This window comes from Panthera leo, chromosome D4 (genome assembly GCF_018350215.1).
Source record: "Panthera leo isolate Ple1 chromosome D4, P.leo_Ple1_pat1.1, whole genome shotgun sequence".
Taxonomy (NCBI): Eukaryota; Metazoa; Chordata; class Mammalia; order Carnivora; family Felidae; genus Panthera; species Panthera leo.
The window spans coordinates 60,346,606-60,369,549 of record NC_056691.1 but is presented as its reverse complement, the minus strand read 5'-3'; the positions used below and the strand labels follow the sequence as shown (position 1 = coordinate 60,369,549).

The 22,944-nt window shown below is 46.5% G+C and overlaps 1 protein-coding gene across 2 annotated transcripts; it reads right to left on the bottom strand.

Moving 5' to 3' along the window:
- Positions 1–1,096: 1,096 nt before the first annotated feature.
- Positions 1,097–22,934, bottom strand: NANS (N-acetylneuraminate synthase). Of its 2 annotated transcripts, none has more exons than XM_042911872.1 (6): positions 22,718–22,934; positions 18,142–18,357; positions 6,798–6,897; positions 5,830–5,984; positions 3,067–3,333; positions 1,097–1,327 (listed from the first exon to the last, which is right to left on the bottom strand). In XM_042911872.1, exons 1-6 carry the CDS (start codon positions 22,847–22,849, stop codon positions 1,118–1,120), a joined length of 1,080 nt encoding a protein of 359 aa, XP_042767806.1. In that variant the 5' UTR covers positions 22,850–22,934; the 3' UTR covers positions 1,097–1,117. The 2 variants fall into 2 exon arrangements, with proteins under 2 accessions (XP_042767806.1, XP_042767807.1); XM_042911873.1 differs by lacking the exon at positions 22,718–22,934 and adding an exon at positions 19,321–19,382.
- Positions 22,935–22,944: the final 10 nt, after the last annotated feature.

Below are 22,944 nucleotides of genomic sequence, written 5' to 3'. Positions count from 1 at the left end.
ATCCACAGGAGAGGGAGGCTCTAAACTCAAAAGTAAAGAAACTTCAAAAGGCTAATTATATGCATCTGGAAAGAGACTCAAGGATACACTTTGAAACAAGAAGTGATAGTGAACAACGTCAAAGAAATATGAACAAAGATTAGGAATCTGGAAATACATTTGAAAAGAACTGTTCATCTTAGCACTCATTCAAAAGAACAAAGGAGAGTCCGATATGGACTCCCTGTGAAAGGGTCATGCGGTTCAATGAAGCAGTGAGAATCTTTCTTGTTAGCTGGGTTTCATTATGGATTAGGGAAGGGCTGATTTCAGCATTACCACTGTATTAAAAAATCACCACAAGCTACAAATACACCAAGCCCCACACCCCCATCTCCCTTACCCAGCCCTATTCCCCACTCCCCGCCCCCACTGCACATAGCACCTTCTAACTTACCGTGATTTACTTACTATGCTTATGGTTTGCTGTGCATCTATCCCCATCTGAATGAAGTTCCATGAAGAAATGTGGGCTGCTCACCGCTGAATCCCAGTACCTAAAGCAGGGCCTGGCACAGAGCAGAACCTCCATGTTGTTGAAAGGAATGAACATTTCTCTCTCTTCGCTCACAGATATATGCAGGCTTTTAACATTTCTCTGCCTGCAAGATCCTTGACCAACCCCTTCTCTGATGCCCACCAATCACTATACAGCTCACTGGATACAGAGGCCCAGGGCAGGGAGAGAATAAGGGCAACGGCGAAGAGACAGCTGGAGGTCAGGACAGAAGGGAGATTTGGGGTCATGTGGACTGGCTTTATAGGCAGGATGAAAGAAGACTTAAAGAAGAGGGCCTTGTACAATGAGCTTTCGCCCCTGTGTACCCTCACAGCAGCTGGACAACAATGATTTGCTTTTGAGCCCATCTCCCCTTCTGGGCCAGCCAATGTGAAGCAGAGACTGACATGTTTGCTCTTTGTATCCCTCCTATGGGATTGAGACAGGGCCTGGCCCAAAACTGTGTGTCTAGGGAGGAGGAGTAGATGAAAGCCAGGTTTCTGGAGACCATCACTCCTACCCCACCTCCCCTGACAGTACGAGCAAGGCAATTCAGAATTCAGAGAATGGCACTTTATTTTAAGACTTGATTTTTTTGCCATGATTTTCTACCGATTCTTCCAGGATGGTGTCATCTTCTTCAACAGTGACCAGGACCTTCTTGCCCACCAGACTAAAGATGTCTTCAGGAGGGTAGCCTTTGGGCTCACCCACCTTCACAGTAAGCATGTCCAACGTTAGAACAGTGCCTTCTGGAATTTTCACTTTGGCCACCACGGACTTGCCCAGCTGTGGATAAAATTAAGACTCAGTGCCAGCCTCCCAGAAGTTAACTGGAACATGTTGTTTTATACCCAAGGTCCCTGACCAGTCTTCACAGGTACCCTGGGAGCAGGGACTTTGTTCTCCCACCGGTGCCTAGAACAGAACCTCACACAGAGTGGGGACTCAGCCAGTGTGGGGTGAACTTAGAGACTCAGAGAGGGGCCTTAACAATAAAGTGTAAAGGAAAGGGCTCAGATTATACAGCCAAACAGACCCAGGTCCAAATTCCCTTCAGGCGGGTACAAGCCGTGCCTGAGTTTCTCTGTAAAATGGGAAATAATAGTGCCTCCAGCATGTCAGACGACTACAAGAATTAGTGGTAATAATATATGTCATCTACCTGGAACATGCTCCCAGTACGTGAACATTATGATTTGTCATCATTCAGTTCAACATCTCATTTTAAACGCGGAGAAACTAAACTGAGATCCATAGAGGGCAGAAAACTTGGCCAAAGTTGCAAGAAACTGGGATTCTGACTCCTGGCCCACTGCTCTTAAGGGACACAAACCTTACAGCCACCATGCTCGGTAAAATAAGAATATGGAGGGCTCACAAAAGACCGAGTGTGCCGTTATTCAGCGGACGGGAAAAGGGGCCGCCTACGAAGGGGCAGGCAGGGACAGGCAGCCGAGGGGAATGAAGGGTACCAGAAGCTCATGACCAGTCTTTCTATGTCTTGTCCCTAAATGCTGTTGAACAAGTCACTGCACCATGTGAGGGCCAAGGAGTCAATTCTAAAAGTAAGTGCCAGGACAAAAGGTCTGTCAGCGGATGTTATCCGATCACGCATCCCACCATCCATCGCTGTTTGCCCAGGGAGCCAAGAGGCTCAAAACCAAAGTAACCAAATGCAAACTCTCCCGCATTTCTGGTGTGATTCTCTCTCCCTTTCTTCTGTAAGGCAGTCTGTTTCCTTTTACTGTTATTTTCATCTCCTGGTACTTCGCATCTTTAATTTGAGGAAGGCAATCAGGCCCCACTAGAATAAAAGATGAAAACATTCTTCACGCATGCCTGGTGTTTGGTCTTTGCCTCAACCCAGACAGCCACAGCAGATCAGGAGTGGCTGCAGTCCTGGCAGCTCCAGGACACTGGGCTGTATGACTAGAGGCCAGGACAGGTCTAGGCCACGGCTTCCAAGAAGCCCAGGTGGTCAGCAAACCAGGCAGTCCTTGGCCTCAGCGTCCCCTCTGTCTGAAGGTCAATGCTGCACAGCTCACACTGCTCCTGAGGGAAGATTCGCCACCCCCCCCCCCCGCCAACCCCCTGCACCACACATGGCCCTGTCCATCTAGGGCCTCCTCCGTTTAGGGGTGCCTCTGTGTATCACAGGCCCTTCTCCCGGTGCCTCACGGAACCCCTTGGCCCAACTGTTTCTCAAGGCTTACCTATTCCAAGGGACCCCAGGCTTGACCACCCAGGTGCCTTCTACCCCCACCCCCTTACATCTCCTGGTGTCTACAGCACTGGTGCCACAAGCTTCAGAGACTTGGTGGGAAACCGTAACGTGATTCTAGGAGGCCAGAGAAACTGCTGAGGCTCCCTTAAGTGACAAGCTTCTCCTGCGGCTGATATGAGCCCAGAGACACTCAGACGGTCGGCCCGGGCTCAGGCAGGGTTGGTACTGACTCCCCTGGCACGTAAGCCCACTGAGGCCCCACTCAGAGCAGTGCAGCCTGGCAGAGTTGTGCAGAACCCACCTTCTCGTTGCAGGCCATCTCACAGGGCAGCAGCTGCTTGGTCGGGGAGCCCATGGCCCTTTCCACAAGGCGCACGGACCGCACCAGCTCGGCCAGCTCTCCAGGCTCCAGCGAGGCAGAGTGGTCACTCCCCTTCCAGGTCTTGTCCAAAGTTATGTGGCGCTCCAAAACCTTGGCGCCCAGAGCCACTGCGGCCACAGATATCGCTATGCCTGTTTCGTGGCCAGAATACCCTATGGGAATGTCAGGAAAGAGCTTCTGATACTCCTTTAAAATAGAAAAAAAAGAGAAAAGGCTAAATTATGCATACAGTGCAGAGTCAGGAAGAGCTAGGTTGGAGTCCCAGTTGAGCTGCTCACTCTTTGAGCAACTACAGGCAAGATGCTGAGGCTCTCTGAGCTTCTCCTTCCTGGGATAATAGTGGTACCTGTCCAGGGCTGCTCCAGATGCACGAAAAGCACTCAGCGTGCTGGAATGCTGCCAAAATAATGGCTACCGTTATCAAGAATGCACTCCAGGAATGCTTCACACTACGCGAACCACCAGGAATAACAACAGAACCACGGCCGATTGCCGAAACTCATTCAAAAAGCAGCCGTCACATTTAATTAGCCTGAGCTGCTGAAAGCAAGTGTACTGTATGCACACATATCGTCATCAATAATATATGCAGCCCAATCTCGAAACAATCCTTTGGTGAAAATGCTAAATAATTAACTAATCTGTGATCTATAATTCACTGAATGTAACAAAAGACATTCGTCAAGTGAGTCTTGTCATTGAGGGTGACCGGAAAGCTTAAGAGTAGTAGGAAGACCCAGATGGGGTTTGATATAAGATTAGGGCAGCTGAGTGGCAAAGGCCCCGAAAACCAGGCTGTAGGGTGCATAATGAACACAGGAATGCAGGTGACAGGGTCAAACTGCTCTAACATGGTTGTACCGGGCCCGGGACGGGGCAAGCGGGCAACTGAATCCTCACTGTGCCCTGGTATCGAGAGAGGCCACGACGGCAGCCTGGGTGAGAATGGAAAGAGGGGCCACACTCCACAGAGAAAGAAAATCAAGGAAAATATCTGGAGTCTCAAACAGTAAACTGCCCATTATAGTGATCTCTGTGGGATGAGATTCCAGAGCACGTTTACTTTCTAGATTATGTTTTCAGAGCTGTTTGAGTTTTTTTTAAAAACCATGTTAAAATTTTTAAAATAACATGGTTTAGAGATAAGCTAGAAATGGAGAAAAAACCACCAACTGGGAGAGACACAAATTTAGGTAAAGAGACAGCAGTGTCCGTTTTCAAAAAAGGCTAATTTTTTTTTTTAAGTTAAATATGAAGACTGTGTAGCAACATGCACAAAAGCTTATACTCTCGTGGAAAAAGCCAGAATGTCAAATACTGTTACTAAAAGGAAAATATAAAAGGGCACTGGTTAATTGCAGTATCAAGATTAACTGTGTGTCTGTGTATATTTGCAATTCCACTAGTATCACTACAGCGTTTCTGTATGATAATTACATATACATGTTTCTAATTAAGTGGAGCTTCAGGTGCTACGAGGCGAAAGCACGTAGGGATGGAGATGGCCTGAGACTACAAGAGACAAAGGGTTGTAGTCCCAGCTTTGCACCACGACGCTGTGAAAGCTCAGGCAAGAGTCCTTTTCCCTCTGGGACTGGATTTCACCATCTGTAAGATGACTGAGGTGGATAGACCAAATCCTGGGAGAGAGAAAGCTCCCTCAAGTCTGTCACTGTAACCCATCTGGGCCTCAGGGAGGCTCAGGATTATAGGTAGAAAACAACAGAGCTGGCAAGCAGCGCAGAGAAGGAAAAGCCAGAAGTTTCAAGAAGGTCTCCTACAACTCAGTATGAAGAAAACCGGACAGATATTTGTACACCACTGTTCCTACCAGCATTATTCGCAATAGCCAAAAGGTGGAAACATCCCAAATGTCCATCGACGGACAGATGGGTAAACAACACGCAGTACATACGCACAATGGAATATTCTTCAGCCTCAACAAGCAGTGAAATACTGGCACACGCTACAGTATGGATGAACCTCGCAGACATTACATTAAATGCAAAAAGACAGACACAAAGGACACATATTGTAGGACTGCACTTAGATGAGATCTCTACAGGAGTCAAATTCATGGAGACAGAAAGCAGAATGGTGGCTGCCAGGGGCCGGGGGGAAAAGGGAATGGGGAGTTCGTGTTTAACTGGGACAGAGTTTCAGTTTGGGAAGATGAGAAAGTTCTGGAGATGGATGGCGGTGACGGTCGCACAACGGTGTGGATGTACTTAATGCCACTGAACTGTACACTTAAAAACAGTTAAAATGGGAAATCTTTTATTTTGCCACACACATAGACACTAAAGACAACGTACTAAAAAAGGGTATGAACCAGCAGTTTACAGAAGAGGGACCTCTAATGGCCAATACACATGATACAGAAAATATAGAGAGGCAATTATGAGGACTCACACCTAAAATTTCATAGTGGGAAAAATTAAGATTGGTTTTCAGAAAATTTAATTTATAATCACCCTCTTTAGAATATATCTGCTTCCTTAACTGCACAGTTGGTTCTAATTTAATTCTATAACTACGAGATTGTGAATGGAGGGTCAAATTACACGAAGCATGTCAAGATGGGTTAGAATTTTGGTTACAACGAAGGCCCCCTCTTTCCCACAGTAAATGACCCAAGAAAAGCCATTTTGTTGTGGCCCAGTCAGACAACGGCTTGCTCACCGTGATGATGCATAGGTTGACGTCCTCGGGGGAGAGCGGGTACGCACTGGTACACTGGAGGAAGCAGAAGTTGGGGTTGAGGGGCTTCACAATCTGATAGACTTGCTTCATGGTGTCCATTGACTGCATCCCGCTGGAGATCACCATTGGGCGGCCTGAATGACCCAACACCAACACCATCATCACTTTCTTTTTAGGGGTTCTGACTGTCCCTCAAGCATACCCCAATTGCTCGTCTCATCATTCAAATGAACCCCACAGACATCTCTCCAACACTGTGCCAGCCGCTGCGTGGTGAGAGGGGAGCTTGGTGGATTCTTGCCCTCAACCCAGAGGAAATGGAGACTCCCCTCACCCTCAATATTACTGTTTGGCAAAGTGAACTGAATCGAGGAGGCAGAGGAATTTCACACTCCTCAGAGAAAGGTGAGCATCTCATTGGGGTAAGAGTGTGCACAGCACGGTCGGGTGAGCACTGCCCCTGACTCGAGAGCAGATGTGTGAGCCCCGGAGCGGCCGCCTCCCAGCTGTGTGGCCTCGCATGCCTCATCTATGAAGCAGTATGAAGCATCATAATCAAATAACCAACTTCAGTCCCAGGGCTGTTTTGAGAATCAAACGAGATGATTCAGGTTGCAAACCCACTTTCCAAACCATAATGGAGGAGGGTAGAGACTCTACAAGATCAAGACTATTTCTCCAAGTCAGAACTTCCTCTGTACTGCCATATCCTCAATTTCATATAAATCAACACAATAAAATAATTTTTAATTTTAAAAGTTCTTATCAAAACTGACTTGTTCTTAATTTCTTTCAAGTCAGCACATGCAACTGTGGAAGTATATGCTAATTGAAAAAAGAGGTTTCTAAAGTCTGTCTTCAGGAGACTTCATTAGCGGGTTCTACTAAAGGAATAAAAATGGGAAGGTTTGGACTCCCTCATTTTAGGGCAAAAATTAAACACTTACCTTTTTTGGCGGTCTTTTCCAGATAAGGAAAATTGTTAGTGTCCCCAGATCCAACTTTGAAAAACGGAACATTCAGCTCATGCAGAAATTCAACTGCCATCTATAAAAACCAAAGAAGGAGCTCTTTCTCACCACCATTCAAAATTACTGCCCTCGGGTCAGGCGAGGAGCCACAAACAGAAAACCCCCCTGGTCTTGCCCAGCAAGAGGGACTCTCGCAACAACATGAAAGCAGGCAAAGATGTGTTACCAGTCCTTTCATTCACATTCAAACCTTCTTTCATTCCTAGCCACCCATCCATCTGTCCAACAACACTGCATGCTGGCCTGTACTGGTGATGAGATCTGCCAAAGATTCAGACCCCAGGCGAGACATCCCTTCCCAAGGGACCCAGGGAGTGTGTGTTGGTGGTATAGTGGTGAGCAGAGCTGCCTTCCAAGGGACCCAGGGCCCAGTGAAGAACTGGAAAAGGGTTGAACAACCTAATCCTGACCCAGGAAACTGGGTGGCGAGAAAGTTGAATGGCTCCCAAAGGCCTCACCCTTTACTCAAAACCAAATAGCCAGGGAAAGAGGCCATTTCAATCCTTGCCAAAAGCGGGAAAAAATGAAGCATTTTATGGCCCAGGCCTGACATAGTGATCCACAGCTGGCAGGGCCCATCAAACCCAAACCCTCTCAGCCCCCAAACAATGCTGCCCACAGGAAAAACAAACCTCATTCACTTTTTTTGACACAACATCACTGCTTGAGGTTACCTATGGAGGGCCCTTTACCATCGTTCACCTCCACTGGGATTCATCAGTAAGACTCAGGATCAGGAAACTGGCAAGTGTCAGTGAACACTTGCTAAAGGAATCAGTGGGCCACAAGTTTTAAAGTCTCAGTTGGTCATCAAATTACAAAAACCCCAAAAAACTACATTTTTTACTATTTTTAAAAATTGAAGTAGGAGATCAGAAGTGGGGAGAATCAATATCTCAGAATGTTTCCCTATACCTAAGTTTGATCTATTGTAAAATGCTGCCTGGGTTTCGGAAGTAGGTTTGGAAGGCCTGATCAGCTACGTCACTGCTTCTCACACTTTAATATGGGATACCAATCTCCTGGGGATCTTGCTCAGATGAAACGCAAATTCTGACTCTGCTGGGTTAAGGTGGGGCCTGAGGGTCTGTGTTTCCATTAAGTTCTTGGGTAAGACCGCCGCTGCTGCTCCGTGAACCCTATTTTACAAGGAGGTAGGTCATCGTGCCTGAAAATCCAGAGGGCATAGGGTGGCCAGGAACAGCATGAGGTCATTCGGCCAGCAGGCGCTTTAAGTCAACTCGCTGCTGCCTGAGCTTCCTTCCATCTTGTCGGCAGGTGATAAGTTACTCCAATCACTGGCTGCAATCAGAGACTAACTTTCCTCATCTGTAAATCCTCTAATATCGTGAAGGTTAGAGCCGCCAGAAAGCCACACCCGGTGCATAACCAGCCAGTGAACAGTTCAAAGGCAGTTCACAACCCCCTGGGTCCAAGAGACGCCGTCCAGTGTGGTCTGAGTTCTACTCCCAAGCCTGCTAAACTACCTGTACTGCAGTTCTCACGGTCTTCCCTCTGCTATATTTCTTCCTCACCTCTCTTCTCCTTTCCATGTTGTTCCACCTGGCCTCTCCTGCTCACGTGTCTCTCACATTGCTGACCAGCCCTATGATGGAGGATGAAAAACATTCCTTCTAAAGTGTTTATTGAACAAAGTTGACTTCCCCCACTTTTCTCATTCTATCTGGCAGATAGAGTGTTTTCTATTGTAAGAGGGAAAACCCTATGCTAAGTTTTCTTCTTTATAATGTTCAACTTCTAAGAGAAATGGCTCCTGATGAAAAAGCCCCCGAGGGCACAGAGGATGAGCCCACTCAGGAGAGGCACAGGGCGAGCAGGAGCGAGGAAAAACCAAATGCAGGAGAATACACTTTGCAGAAGCTTACCTACGAAGGCTGGAAAATCTGCTTGGAATTCTACAGTTTTCAAGTGAAGAAAGGGGACAAATTCCTCTCCAAAGGGAAAGGGGCCTGTCTGCAGTCCTCCGAGAGAACCAGTCCCACCTAGCGGTCACTCCGAACACTACCACTGTGGCTTCATCTCTGCAAAAAGGGTGCCAACCTCAGTAATGGGGAAGATCCTAGCCTTCCATCCTGAGGCTGTCTTGCCGTGCCCAGGCCCCCTGAGGCTAGGTTAGCGCCGGTGCCACCACCCCCCCCACCCCGTTCTCCAGGGACTCCCTGGCTTCCCCTAGTCTGCCCACCCTGCTGTCCATCCCCTTTTCATCTAGGGGTACAGTGAGGCCAGGCAGCCTCACATCTCCCTCCCACCCCGCAGCACAAAGGCTTTCAGTCTGTCTGGAAGGAATTCTGCTGACAAGACCTTCCCTGGGCATCCAGCTGGCTTAATACACAGAAAAGGGCCCAACCAGCAACCTGGTTTCAGTGAAATGCTGCACTGCCAGAACTCCCTCTTACAGAGTCCCAAGAAATCACTTGTCTAGCATTTTATTTTTTTAATTCCAGTGCTTCCCAAACTTATTCAACTCAGAACCTTGCTTATTTGGGGGGGGGGGGAGGCTTTATTGCCAAGAATTAATTGGTAATAATTATTATCAACGAGGATCGATAATGGGTGCCCACAGAGTCCCCTTTCTGCATCACGGCCCACAGATCTGAGGGGTAACCAAAGCAAGAAGAGGAGTTGGGATTTTTCTAAAGCCCCTTCCCCTGCTCTCAGCTTTTGGATCCTGTGGAAAAGGAAAAAGAAGCCCAGAGTGATGAGTCGTGGAGAACAGGGTCCTGGCGAGCTGCCCAGCGTGACAGAATGATGAGGGGGGAAGCATGGGACGTGAGACTCCCCGTGGCCCTGTCAGAGTGCATCACGGCTTGGGCAGGGGGGTGCCCTGCTGGTGGAGGTGGCAAAGGAAAGAAGAGAGGAGGAAAGAGGGCGCCTCAAAGGGTACCTCTGCTAGGATGGGGCACCTGTGTGTGAGGGCAGCACGTCCTTCACCACCTCGACCGTCATGGCCTCCATTTGCTTTCTCAATAGAACTCTCCATTTAGACCAAAGGAACTCTACTCATCTCAGCCCCATCCCACGAGCCTTTCTGCAGCTTTGGCCAGGTGCCCTGGTAGTTTTCTCAGCCTTAATAAAATTCCACGACACCACAACCTCTCCTCAGCATATGAAGAACACCTCGGGACAGCACAAAGAGTGGAGAAAACAGGCACTCCACAAATGGCTGCTGTCCACAAGGAAGTTAAGGTGGGTAAATACTCAGAGCCACCTGCCAGGTAAACACAGAACAAGGGACCAACCTACTTCCAATAGCCAGGCAGACAGGACGTGCAGGTTCAGCAAAGGGACCTGGTAAGCAAGACAAATGAACTCTTGTAAAGGCTCTTAAGAACGCATTTCCCCTCACTGCCTTCGCCCGGGTCAGCTGGGAGAATCCTTGGGAACAAATGGCATTCCCAGGGCAGAGAAGCCTCCTTGTCCACACAGTGTGAAACAGAACAACCCCAAAGGGTTCTGCATAACAGAATGGCCATCATTCGGTGGATGCAGGTCTGGCACAGCCCTCGCACCCAACACCTCGCCACTGCCACGTGGGGCGGGCACCTTTATTATCCTGTTTTTACGGATGGGACACCTGCAGCTCAAAAAGGTCACATGAGGCACCTGAACCCACAAAGTGTCAACTTGAGAACCTGAACTCAGGCAGTGTGGCTGCAGAGCACGCGCTGCACACACCACACAGAAGGGCTTCCTGGGGAGCAGAGAGACAGGAACCGAAGGGAAAGGCTGAGAGGCAGATGCCGCCCACCAATCCCCGGGCTCTCCTCCATCTCCCGGCTGCTCCTGCTTCTAGCTCCAAGCCACCTACGAGCGAATGATCTAAAGATCTAAAGAGGTGACTTTTCCCAGGCAGCCTCACAGATGCAAGGAGGTGCCCTCTCTCCTTCAGAGTCCACATCCTGGAGCTCACATGCCTGGCGACACGGACTGAGAAGGAAAGTCCTCATTCCAGGTGTAAGTGACCTTAGTGACCTCTTCTCCGGCTGGGAGAGCCCCTGGACGGCAGCGGGTTCACACTCGAAAGGAAACAGAGACCCAGAGAGGGAAGGGTCTCCACAAGCTCACACTTGAGATCAACTCAGAGCAGAGTCAGGCTAAGAAGCCAGCCGTCCTGACACTCGGCGCAGGTTGCCTACCTTCACCGTAGCTAATGTTTGCTAAGTGCTGGCTGTGTGCTATGCTTTATATCAACAATCAGGTTTCATCCTCACAACAACCTTGCAAGATGGGTTCAGGTACTAACCCTACTTAGCAGCCGAAGAAACAGGAGCACAAAGAGGTTCAACAACCTCCACACAGAATGACAGGCGGAACCACATTCAAACTCAAAATCTGACCCCAGAGTCCATGCACTTAACCATGAGATCAAACGGCCTGGGTATGTGACATTCGGCATAGGGTCTCAAAGGTTTACACTCTTTAAAATTACTATGGACCCTACAGGGCTTTTGTTTTTGTAGGTTCTAGCTACTTATATTTATTGAATTAAAATTACAACTAAGGAATTTGGGCTTTTTTAACTTTAAACTTTTAATTTTGAGATAATTTAGCTTAACAGGAAGCTCTAAGAAATAATACAGAGAATTCCTATGTATGCTTCACCCAGTTGTCCCCTATGGTGACATCTTGCAAAACTAGAACACAAAATCACAACCGGGAAATTGACATTGAGAAGAGTCTACCGATCTTACTCAGATTTCACCATTTTTACATGTATTCGTTTGTGTGTGTGTGTATTTAATTTTATGCAGTTTTACCATGTGCACAGACTCACGACTACCAGTCACAATCCAAAACTGTGCCATCACTCCAAGTATCCCATGTATTACACTTTTACAGCCACATCCCCTTGCCTTCCTTCCCCTCCCTAACCCCGATAACCCTTTCTCTGCTCTCCACCTTTGTAATTTCGTCAGTTCAAGATTGCTCTATAAAATGAACGGTATAGTATGCAACCTTCTGAGACAGGCTTTTTCACTCAACGTAATACCCTGGAGATATATCCAAGCCACAACATGTATCAGCAGTTCATTCCTTTTATGGCTGGAACCATTCATTCACCTACCTACCAGAGAACTATCTGGGTTATTCTAGTTTGGGGGCTGTTACAAATAAAGTTGTTATGGACATGCACGTACAGCTTTCTATGTCAATGCACGTTTTCATTTCTTTTAGGAGAAATTACCAAATGACGCATGGCAAGCAACATGATGAGCACACATCTAGTTTGTGGTGGTGTTTTTTTCAGGTATGCAATAAATGGTTATTTTCTACGGAGATAAAATGGACACACAGCAATGTATTAGTTCTGAGTGTACAACATGACTTGATATACATATATATTATGAAATGGTTAGTTCAGTCATAACCCATCCCCACACATAGGTACAAAATTCTTTTACATGTCCGGTTTTATAAGAAACTACTAGTATCCTTTAAGTGAGTGAATTGTGATATGACACCATATGTGAATTGTACTAAAATAGAGTTGTTTTTAAAAAAAGGAGACTACCGGGGCACCTGGGTAGCTCAGTCGGTTAAGTGCACGACTTCAGCTCAGGTCAGGATCTCCTGGTTCATGAGTTTGAGTCCCATGTCAGGCTCTGTGCTGACAGCTCAGAGCCTGGAGCCTGCTTGGGATTCTGTGTCTCCCTGTCTCTCTGCCCTTCCCTGCTCATGCTGTCTCTCTTTCTCTCTCAAAAATAAATAAACGTTAAAAAAAAAAAAAGGAGACTACCATATTATTTTCTAGAGCGATTATGCTGTTCTACATTCCCACCAGCTATGTATGAATGATCCATTTTCTCTGCGTCCTTCCCACCTTTGGTGTTATTGTCACTTTTTGCTTTAGCCAGACTCACAGCTATGTAGCAAGACCACAGTGTGGTTTAAAATTGAGAAATTTTTAAATCATAAGAATAGACAAGCACACACACACACACACAAAAAGATGAATTGGACAGCATCATAATTAAAGATGTTTGTGCTTCAAAGGACATCATCAAAAAGTGAAAAGACGATCCAGAGAATGGAAAACATTTCCACAAATCTGTATCTGACTAGGGACTCCTATTTAGAATATATAAAGACAAATAACCCAATTAAAAATTGGCAAAGGATCTGACAGATATTCTTCCGAAGAAGGTATACAGATGGCTAATAGGCATATGAAAAGATGCTCAACATGATCAGCCATCAGGGAAATGCAAATCAAAACCACGACCAGATACTATTTCACACTTGCTAGGATACCTAGAATCAGAAAGTCAGATCATATCAAATGTTGGTGAGGATGTGGAGACACCGGAACCCTCATATACTGCTAGGAGGATTGTAGGTGCAGTCACTTTGGAAAAAAAACAGTCTGGCAATTGCTCACAAATTAAACACAGAGTTACCATATATCCCGAGAGAAATGAAAACATGTCCCTAAAACCTGTACAGGAATGTTCATGGAAGCATTATTCACACTAGCCAAAAAGTAGAAACAATCCAAATGTCCATCAACTGACAAATGGGTAAATAAAAGGTACTCTATATCCATAATACTGAATATTACTCATCAATAACAAGGAGTGAGGCACTAATACACGCTACAACACGGCCGAACCTTGAACACATGTTACTATGTGAATGAAGCCAGACACACAGGACCACATACTGTCTCGTTCTGTTTATATGCAATGTCCAGAAAAGGCAAATTTATAGAGACAGAAAGCAGATTAGTGGTTGCCTAGGCCTGAGGGAATTGGGGGGGATTGAGAAATGGCTGTTTACGGGTACATGATAAAAATGTGCCAAAATCAATCGCGGTGATAGTCACAACTCTGTGAATATGCGAGAAACAACTGGGGGCACCTGGGTGGCTCCGTCACTTGAGCGTCTGACTTCGGTTCAGGTCGTGATCTCATGGTTTGTGAGTTCGAGCCCTGCATGGGGCTCTGCACTGACAGCTCGGAGCCTGGAGCCTGCTTCAGATTCTGTGTCTCTCTCTCTCTCTCTCTCTGCCCTTCCCCACTCACTTGCTCACTTTCTCTCTCTTAAAAATAAACATTTAAAAAACAATAAAAACAAATGAATTGTAAAGTAAGCTTTAATTGGTGAATTGTATGGTCTGTGAAAAGAGTTGTTACTAAAACAGAGAGCATACAGCATACCTTTCCTTAGGTACTGCCAGCGGAATGGCGTCATCGAACATCATGCAGCTTCTGGAAAACTCCACTATACACGTGGGAGAGTATGACAGTGAAAAAGGCAAATCACATTTGAGTATCACTACGAAAATAGTCTGGACCTGGTGGAGCTTCTGAAAGGTCTCACGATTCCCCCACGGTTCCTGGACCACACTTTGAGAACTGCCGCCACACTCTTCCCGTTACTCTCATGTGTTATTGTTGATCTCAGGTGTCACTGCTGCGGAATTCCCAAATGACCTCTTCCACTTCCCCCTTCTATGGACTCAATATTGGATATAGTCAGGTTTTAGGAAAACTGTCCTGGGGAAGCAATTATGTGGTGGAGGAGGGGGGCAAGTACACGCCCGAGGCTAATTAGTTTTAACAAAAAGACCAGGCAGGACTCAGTCCTCAAATGCCAGTGCTTCTTAAAGTAGCCACTCTGGGAAAGGCTGTGTGCTTATTGCAAAGACAACACTAGGGATCCAAAATATTTGTTGTAATCTTCTTTGGAAATTCTCTCCAGAGCTCTGTGGGCCCTACAGAAACAAACCTGCCCATTACTGACTCGTTACTAAGTCAATCAGACCAAAAGTTTCACGTTTAGCACAGGAAGGATGAGTAGTTTCCTGAACCCAAACCTGCCCTCTGAGGACGGGGGCTCAGTTGTCTCTGAGTGCCTGCGTCCTAGGGACTGCTAAAGGGCAATCCCAAAACGCCATGAACCCGCAGTAATGCGAAACAGGCATGTTATGAAAACAAATGTCACTTTCTAGGTGTGAGCTTCCTTCCACCAAGGCACTGACTAAGCAGGTACTGGCATGTATCAGGATCACTATGTCAGGATCTGAGTTCACGGTGAACACACAGACCTAGTCCTGCCTTGAGACGTGTGCTTTACACATATGGTCTCACCAGTTCCAGAAAACAAGGCCTGCATGTTCTGTATTTTAATCAATGGGTGGCCCTTAAGAGGAAACAGGCCCAGAGAGATGAAAGGAGAGCGTGGTCAGGCAGGAGGGCTCTGGAGTCGGCCTGGCTTCGCTGATCCGTAACTACTGACACCCTCCCTGTGAAATGGGGATAATAACTATCCTACCCAGGGCGCCTGGGTGGCTCAGCTGGTTGAGTGTCTGACTTCAGTTCGGGTCATGATCTCATGATTTGGGAGTTCAAGCCCCACATGGGCTGGCTGCTGTCAGCTCAGAGCTTGCTTTGGATCCTTTGTCCTCCTCTCTCTTCCCCTCCCTCATTCATGCTCTCTCAAAAATGAATAACTATTTTTTTAAAAAAATTGTCCTATCTGAAGAGGCTAAGAGGAGTAAATGAATTGATATTTTTAAAATACCTAGCACAGAACTTGGTACATTGTAAATACTCAAGAAATGTTAGCTAATAGTAAAACCAAAAACAACACCCAAGTCTTTTAGATCCTAAAGCCCACATTCTTTCCTGCTTAAACTTTTTTAATTTACAGATCGTCTAAGAATCTGATAAAAACTATGTAAGTGATGAGTAACTAAATTCTACTCCTGAAATCATTATTACGCTATATGTTAACTAACTTGGATTTAAATAAAATTAAAATATTAACTAAAAAAAAATCCACTAGGGCGCCTGGGTGGCTCAATTGGTTAAGAGGCCGACTTCAGCTCAGATCATGATCTCAACATTCATGACTGTGAGTCCCATGTCGAGCTCTATGCTGACAGCTCAGAGCCTGGAGCCTGCTTTGGATTCTGTCTCCCACTCTCTCTGCCCCTCCCCAACTCGTGCTCTGTCTCTCTCTCAAAAATGAACTATTAAAAAAGACCAAACAAAAAAAACTCCACTAACCCTTTTTGTTTGGTTCATTCATTTATTCCTTCAACAAGTATTTCCCAACCACCTGCTGCACGCCAGGCACCAGGGATGCTGTGGGGCTCGGAGTTTAGTAGGGAGGAGTTAACACACAAGAGTACACAAGAGTACACACACAAGAGTAACACACAAGAGTACGCAATTACAAAAGTACCAGAAGAATACATCTGGAGGGGTCTGAATCAAGCCAGTGAACAGGAAGAATTCCCAGAGGAAGTGCTCTTTAAACTGGGATCAGAAAAATGCCCAGCAACCTCTTTAGGAACATTTTCCATAAAAAATCTCTCCCCTTGTCCCCAGGAAAGCTCTTGGGCTTAGAGACTCTCAGGCCATCAACATCAAGGCGGTGAAGAGCAAGGGAGATGCCCAAAGGCTCTGCTGAGCTCTGCAAAGCCACACACACCTGCACGGATGCCCAGGCAGAACTGAAGGACCAGAGAAAGCACATGGTACCACACATCAGATCTGCCTTCAAGACCCATTTCCTAGCTGTGTGACTTTGCACAAACCTCCCAGCCCCTCAGAGCCTCTATTTCTTCATCTGCAGAGTGGGGCACAGTAGGGATAAAATATATTTACTGGACGGGAAGATGCTCTGTAAGCCGTAACATATAACTCAAAAGTAGAAAATTATGATTATCAAATGCACAACTGGAGCTGAAGAATGTCATGCTTATGAAAGCTGCAAATTAAGGGATGAATTTGGGCCACAGAACTGAAGCCTGGATGCGTCATTTCCCACAGATGCCTAGGTTCTCTGCCTCCCCACCCTTGTTAAAACTACCAACAGTTGGGGCGCCTGGGTGGCTCAGCTGATTAAGCGTCTGACTCTTGATTTTGGCACGGGACACGATCTCGAGGTTCGTGAGTTCAAGCCCCACATTGAGCTCTGCACTGACTGTGAGGAGCCTGCTTGCGATTCTCTCTCTCTCCCTCTGTCTCTGGCCCTCCCCTGCTCATGCTCACTTGCTCACTCTCTCTCTCAAAATAAATACACATTTAAAAAAAAAAAAAACTACCAACAGCCTACACTAGACTTCCGTTTCTTTTCAGCTCAATTTGCAGCCCTGTTTTGGGGTTGGAACAGTGGCACAAATGGTCAGAGAGGCCCACAGAATGAAATGGAAGTGTTTCAAATATTCTGATCAACTGAAAGAATTCCAGATGTTTCAAGTCATAAAAACGCTCATAGGTTTCATCTAATGATCCATGTCTAAAAAGCTATCCCGAGGAAACAACACAAAACACAGAAAAACGATGTCCATGTCCACATCCAGCATTATTTATAAGCACAAAGAACTGACCACATGTCCAAAAGTAGAGAAACGGTTAGGTACATTATAAATCCTCAAAAGAAGCACTGTATTGCTATTAAAAATTTTAAGCACAAGATGTGGGGATTTATATGTCAATTATATCTCAATAAAGTTGGAAAAAAGAAAAAACAAGATATGGGTAAAAGCTGGTGATATAATGGTAAATGGGAAAAGCATGCACAACTAAATATTCACAAATGTAGCAACCAGGCAATGAAACATGTATATAAAAGACTTCAGGAGGAAATCTACAAAGAGAACCACCCTATAGGGATTATGGGTCAGTTTTCTAAACTTTCTGTGATTATCTATTATTTTTACAATTACAGTTTTTACATTCAAAAAAGAATTCATGAAAGGATCTGACAGAGGCAGGTCACAAAGCAGATGGGACCTGAGACTTGGCACCAGCTGGACTTTTCCAGGATGTCAGCATGCCATTCTGTGAGCAACTCAGGATGACACCAATGTCCCCCATCCAAATCACCGAAGGCCACTCAGCAAGTGCCTGACCCCTATCAGAATGGAGGTTTCCTGATTCCTAGTCCAGGCCATTTTCCACTGGGAGAAAACTGGTCTGGCACGGGTCTCCCACAAGCTTTGAGGGATTCAGGGATTCCGGTGTGGCTGCCCCCCACTCCCAAAGACAACTGGTTTGGAAACTTCTGGTATTCCTCCCACAAAACTTCACTGGGCCTCTGCTCCCATTGGCTTCCCATTTAGTGGGGCATTGATATGGTTAATGTGATGGGGAACTCTAGGTCCAGAAAGCACAAAAGTCTCAAGCAAGGGCTGGAGCCAACTCTAGGCCAAAACCCACCAGGCCGCCTGCTGTCCCCTGGGTCTGCTAAAGTGGCAGGTAACAGAGTGGGAATCATGAGGACTCACCTCATCCATTCCAGAGGCAGTGAAGAAGATGCCAATCTCCTGGGCATATCTCTGCAGCTCCCTGTACTGGGCATGGCTGAACTCCAGGTGGCGCTTGTGCTCCCCATACGTCTTTCCCCAGGAATGCTTCGACGTGTAGGGCCTCTCCAAGGCTTTCCGATTAAACTTGTACTCCAGCTCACTCTTCTGGAACTTGGCACAATCGGCCCCACACTCCTGCAACACACAACAGGGCTCCTTCAGTGACTTGTCCTGGATTCTCACAGAGGAGAGAAATGTTGGAGCAACTGCTCTGACATCAGTAACTTTAAATATAAAGATTAACTGAGGGGCACCTGGGTGGCTCAGTTGGTTGCGTGGTTGAGCATCAGACTTCGGCTCAGGTCATGATCTCGCGGTTCGTGAGTTCGAGCCCCACATCGGGCTCACTGCTGCCAGCCTGCCGGCACAGAGCCCGCTTCGGATCCTCTGTCCTCCCTCTCTCTGCCCCTCCCCTGCTTGTGCTCTTCCAAAAATAAATAAATAAATAAGTATTTAAAAAAAAAAAAATAAGGTTGACTGACAGTGGCAAAAGGGGCAGAAGGAAGAAAATCTTGAAATAAAGGCTGGGGATGGAGCTTCCCCCTATTTTTCCCCCTTAAAATGCAAAAAGGAAAAAATGAAGGCTTTTAAAATTTTATTTTATATTAGAATATTGAAAATAATTCAAGAGCTAAAGAAGATTTTAAGTTGGGTAACTCAGCAGAAGATAGCAAAATGAGCCCTAGGCCAGAATTGAGGGGAAGTCAGAATCTGCTAACCCTTGGAGAAATCACTTCCTGTCTCTGGACTCGGCGTCTCCATCTACATAAACAGCAGCTCTGGGCCAGCTCCAGGACCCTTCACCGTTCTGAGGAGCCCCTTATGGGGCAGGAAACAGACAGCTCTGCTTTAGCTGTTTTGCACTTGTGCGTTTTGCATGGCATCTTGTTTGAACAAGAGGTTCTGGAGCAAAAAGCAAACAAACAAGACTTAGAACTAAGTTCCAGTCTTACTGAACCAAAACTATAACATAAAATCTGGACTGTCCGACTCTAAAAGCCACAATTCTATTGCCACACAGCCCCCAAGCTCTTAAAACTGCTTTTAAAAACTACTCAATAGAAAGATGAAGGAAAACCCTCTGAAGTCTCAACTCACGGACATTTAGGGAGACAGAGTTATTCACGCTGCTGAAAACCTCAGCTCCGGAAATATCTGTGCTAACAGTTCTGCTCCCACTCCTGGAAAGACCACAAGATGGCATGGTCAGGAAGATTCAAAACACAGAACTGAAAGTGACCTTGGGCAACAGAGCTCTCATTGTCCACAGGAAGATCCCCAGGCCCAGAGTGACCCGAGTACAGCTGCACAGCGAATCTCTGGCTGGACTGGACAGACTGCTTCCCTAAGGCTGCAGGACAGGTCTGTCTCCTGGCTCACGACTACAACCTGACTGCAACCTGGATCTCGCTGCGACAACCAGGCCTCCAGCAAGCTAGGGGGTAGAGCCCCACAGAGCGCTGCTTCCTGCCTCCTTTGCTTCTCAGCTCTACCTCAAGGAGTGGACTTACCTTCAAGAAGTGAAATAGCTTGTCTGCTCTGGGCAAACGTTTCCTTTACAGCAAGATGAGAAAAGTAAAGTGGCAGAGACTACTAAAGACAAGAGGTCAGAGAAAGTTCTACCACATTCCACAAGACAGCAGTTGTATGAGGAGGAGAGCAGGGTCTTCCTCTGCTTTCCTCAGCTTCTTTCCTAAAACTGAGCGACGTCTTTTAACTGTTTAAATCTATGGTGAACTCCAGGTTCAGAAAACACAATCCCCGTCCCTGTTTTACTAAAATGTTGATGGTTTCTCTGTTCAAGGTTTTATGGATTCTCTCCTGGCAAATGACAAGCGGCAGAACTCCAGACGGGCCAAGGTGTGATGCTCCATTTGCAGCAAAATTTGGCAATTAAAAGTACATTCAATTAGGCAACCTCTAATTATAATACATTTATATTTTATATATAGCGTATAATTACAATAATATTTTGCTGTAAGAAAACAAAAATAATTGAATGAACTCAACTTTAAAAAAAATTTTTTTTTAAATGTTTATTTATTTTTTTGAGACAGAGAGAGACAGAGCATGAACGGGGGAGGGTCAGAGAGAGGGAGACACAGAATCTGAAACAGGCTCCAGGCTCTGAGCTGTCAGCACAAAGCCCGACACGGGGCTCGAACTCACGGACCGCGAGATCATGACCTGAGCCGAAGCCCGACACTTAACCGACTGAGCCACCCAGGAGCCCCTGAACTCAACTTTTAATATTGCAAATAGATTCGTTTCATGGTCTGAGCAACTCTGGGTAACTAAACATGGAATGTGACTTTATTTGGCAGCAAAGACTTAAAAAAATCCTAAAATACAAAAGATTTCAAAAGATTCCACTACTGTAAATTTAAAACCAAAAACAAGCACACGCTATGAAACAAGTGACACTGAAGCTTAGAGAGGAGGAGTCACCCGCCCAAGATTATTCAGCTAGTAAATGGTTCTCTTGACTCCAGTCCAGTGTTCTTTCCACTACACCAAAGCCTCAACCTCTTCATTCTCCTCCCCTGTCCCAAAACTAACCTCCAAAATTAAAAGAGCAGGAAAACAACAACAACAACTCTGTTTCTTTCCATGGCCTCAACACCTCTAGGTATTTTTACAACTTTAGCATTCAGAGGTCACATCTCCACAAACAGGTTGTTCCCTAAATTAAGAGCAGGAATTTTCCCCCTAGAAAACAACGTTACAGCACAAAGGCTAGAGCCCTCTGGCTAGGAGCAAAGCTATGCAATGTAGCATTTACTACCTGTGTGCCCTTAGGCAAGTCATTTCTCTGAGCCTTTAAAATGAGACCAACAGGGGCACCTAGGTGGTTCAGTCGGTTGAGCGACCGACTTCGGCTCAGGTCATGATATCGCAGTCTGTGAGTTCGAGCCCTGCGTGGGGCTCTGTGCTGCTGACAGCTCAGGGCCTGGAGCCTGCTTCGTATTCTGTGTCTCCCTCTCTCTCTGCCCCTCCCCCGCTCACGCTCTGTCTCTCTCTGTCAAAAATAAATAAACATTAAAAAAATTTTTTTAATGAGACCAACAGCATCTACCATGTATATTGTATTGTGGGAATGAAATGAGATGGTGCATTTAAAGCATTTAGCCCAGTATCTGATAGGGTAAGCACTCAAAAACAGCAGTTGTCACTCTTTAAAAGTGTTTTTTATGGGGACGCCTGGGTGACTCAGTCAGTTAGCATCTCTTGATTTTGGCTCAAGTAATGATCTCACAGTTCGTGAGTTCGAACCCCACATGGGGCTCTGCATGGATGGTGCAGAACCTGCTTGGGATTCTCTCTCCCCTCTCTCTCTGCCCCCTACCCCGCTTGCTGTCTCTCTCAAAAACGAATAAATAAGCTTAAAAGAAACTGTTTTTATGATTCAGTAGACTTCCATAAAAGCAGAGTTACTCTGCAAAGAAGAGTAAGGGAAAACCTAATCACAACTGATGACATCAGGTGAACAGCTTTGACTGAAGGGAAGAGGAAAAAAACCCAGATGCAGTGAGCAATCTCTAAACCAAGGAATCACAGTGCAGACCTCATGCTGGGGGCTAGAATCACAATGAAAACACCACAGTCCCCCCACTCAAGTGTCTCACAATCTAAGACAAGAGAGAAAGAAACTTAGACAATGGCAATGCAATCTGGTGGGAACAAGGATAGGGGCCCATCCTTGAGGGGAAGGGTTGGAAAAAGCATCCAAGTAGATCTGTACAGAGGTAGAAATTTGCCAAGAGGGAGCAGTTAATAATATGCATAAACCTCCTATCGCTACATTTATTGAGTCCTCTGTGCCAAGTACTGTGCTAAGAGCTTAACATAAATCATCTCATTTGATCCTTACCACTCTGAGGTTAAGTACTATTACCAAGCCGATTTTCAAATGATGAATCTGAGGATCAGAGAGGTTAAGTAACCGTTATCCCATGTTCACACAGCTTATAAGTGGTGGCGTCCAAATTTGAACCCAAAGTCCTAGCATTTTAACCCTTTCATATTCCAAACACAAAGAATGGCAAGTGAGAGAGACCAAAGCAACTTCCAGGAACTTCTAGAACTTCCTGGAAGTAATTCACTGTCGCTGAAAGATATGGGAGATGAAAATGATAGGCAAGAAGGAACCAGGTCATTAAGGTCTTGAAGTCTATGTTAAAGGGTTTCGACTCTACCCGCGGCCAACGGAGAGCCCCTGAAGTTGTGAGGCAGGGGTATGACCTGATCAGACCTGTGTTTTAGAAAGATCACGGTGCCATCAGAAGGGGGTTAGGTCGGGTTAGGAGGCAACTGCTGTAATGCAGTCAGGAGCGTGGAGAGGGATGAGGAGAATTCCAAAGATTCAGAAACGCAACTGCAAGCTGGACGCCAGGTCGCACACGGTGCACCGAGAGGCACAGGAGTTCCCCGCCGACAGCTCTCCCGCGGCCCCGCCCCCGGTCCCCGCCCTCTATTTCGCGGGCTCTGCCCTTACCTTGGCCGTGCGGATCATGCGCTTGGCCACGTCCAGGTCGCCCTGGTGGTTCTGGCCGATCTCGGCAATGATGAAGCACGGGTGCTGCCCGCCCACCCAGCGCCCGGGACACAGCTCCAGTTCCAGTGGCATCGCGGCGGCTTGCGCTCCGGCGCCGCACTGCCCGCCGCGAGTCCGGTTCGCAGCCCAGCGGGGACCACAGGCCTGCCCAGGCACGTCAGCTCCGC

Bases quoted from the DNA above. Each gene is read 5' to 3' on its own strand.
- NANS (XM_042911872.1), bottom strand. From the start codon at position 22,849: ATGCCACTGGAACTGGAGCTGTGTCCCGGGCGCTGGGTGGGCGGGCAG. The intron at 6,898-18,141 runs GTGAGTCCTCAT...TGGTTTTTATAG, and splicing joins CTGCCTCTGGAATGGATGAG to ATGGCAGTTGAATTTCTGCA. The intron at 3,334-5,829 runs GTGAGCAAGCCG...TCTATTTTAAAG, and splicing joins TCAACCTATGCATCATCACG to GAGTATCAGAAGCTCTTTCC.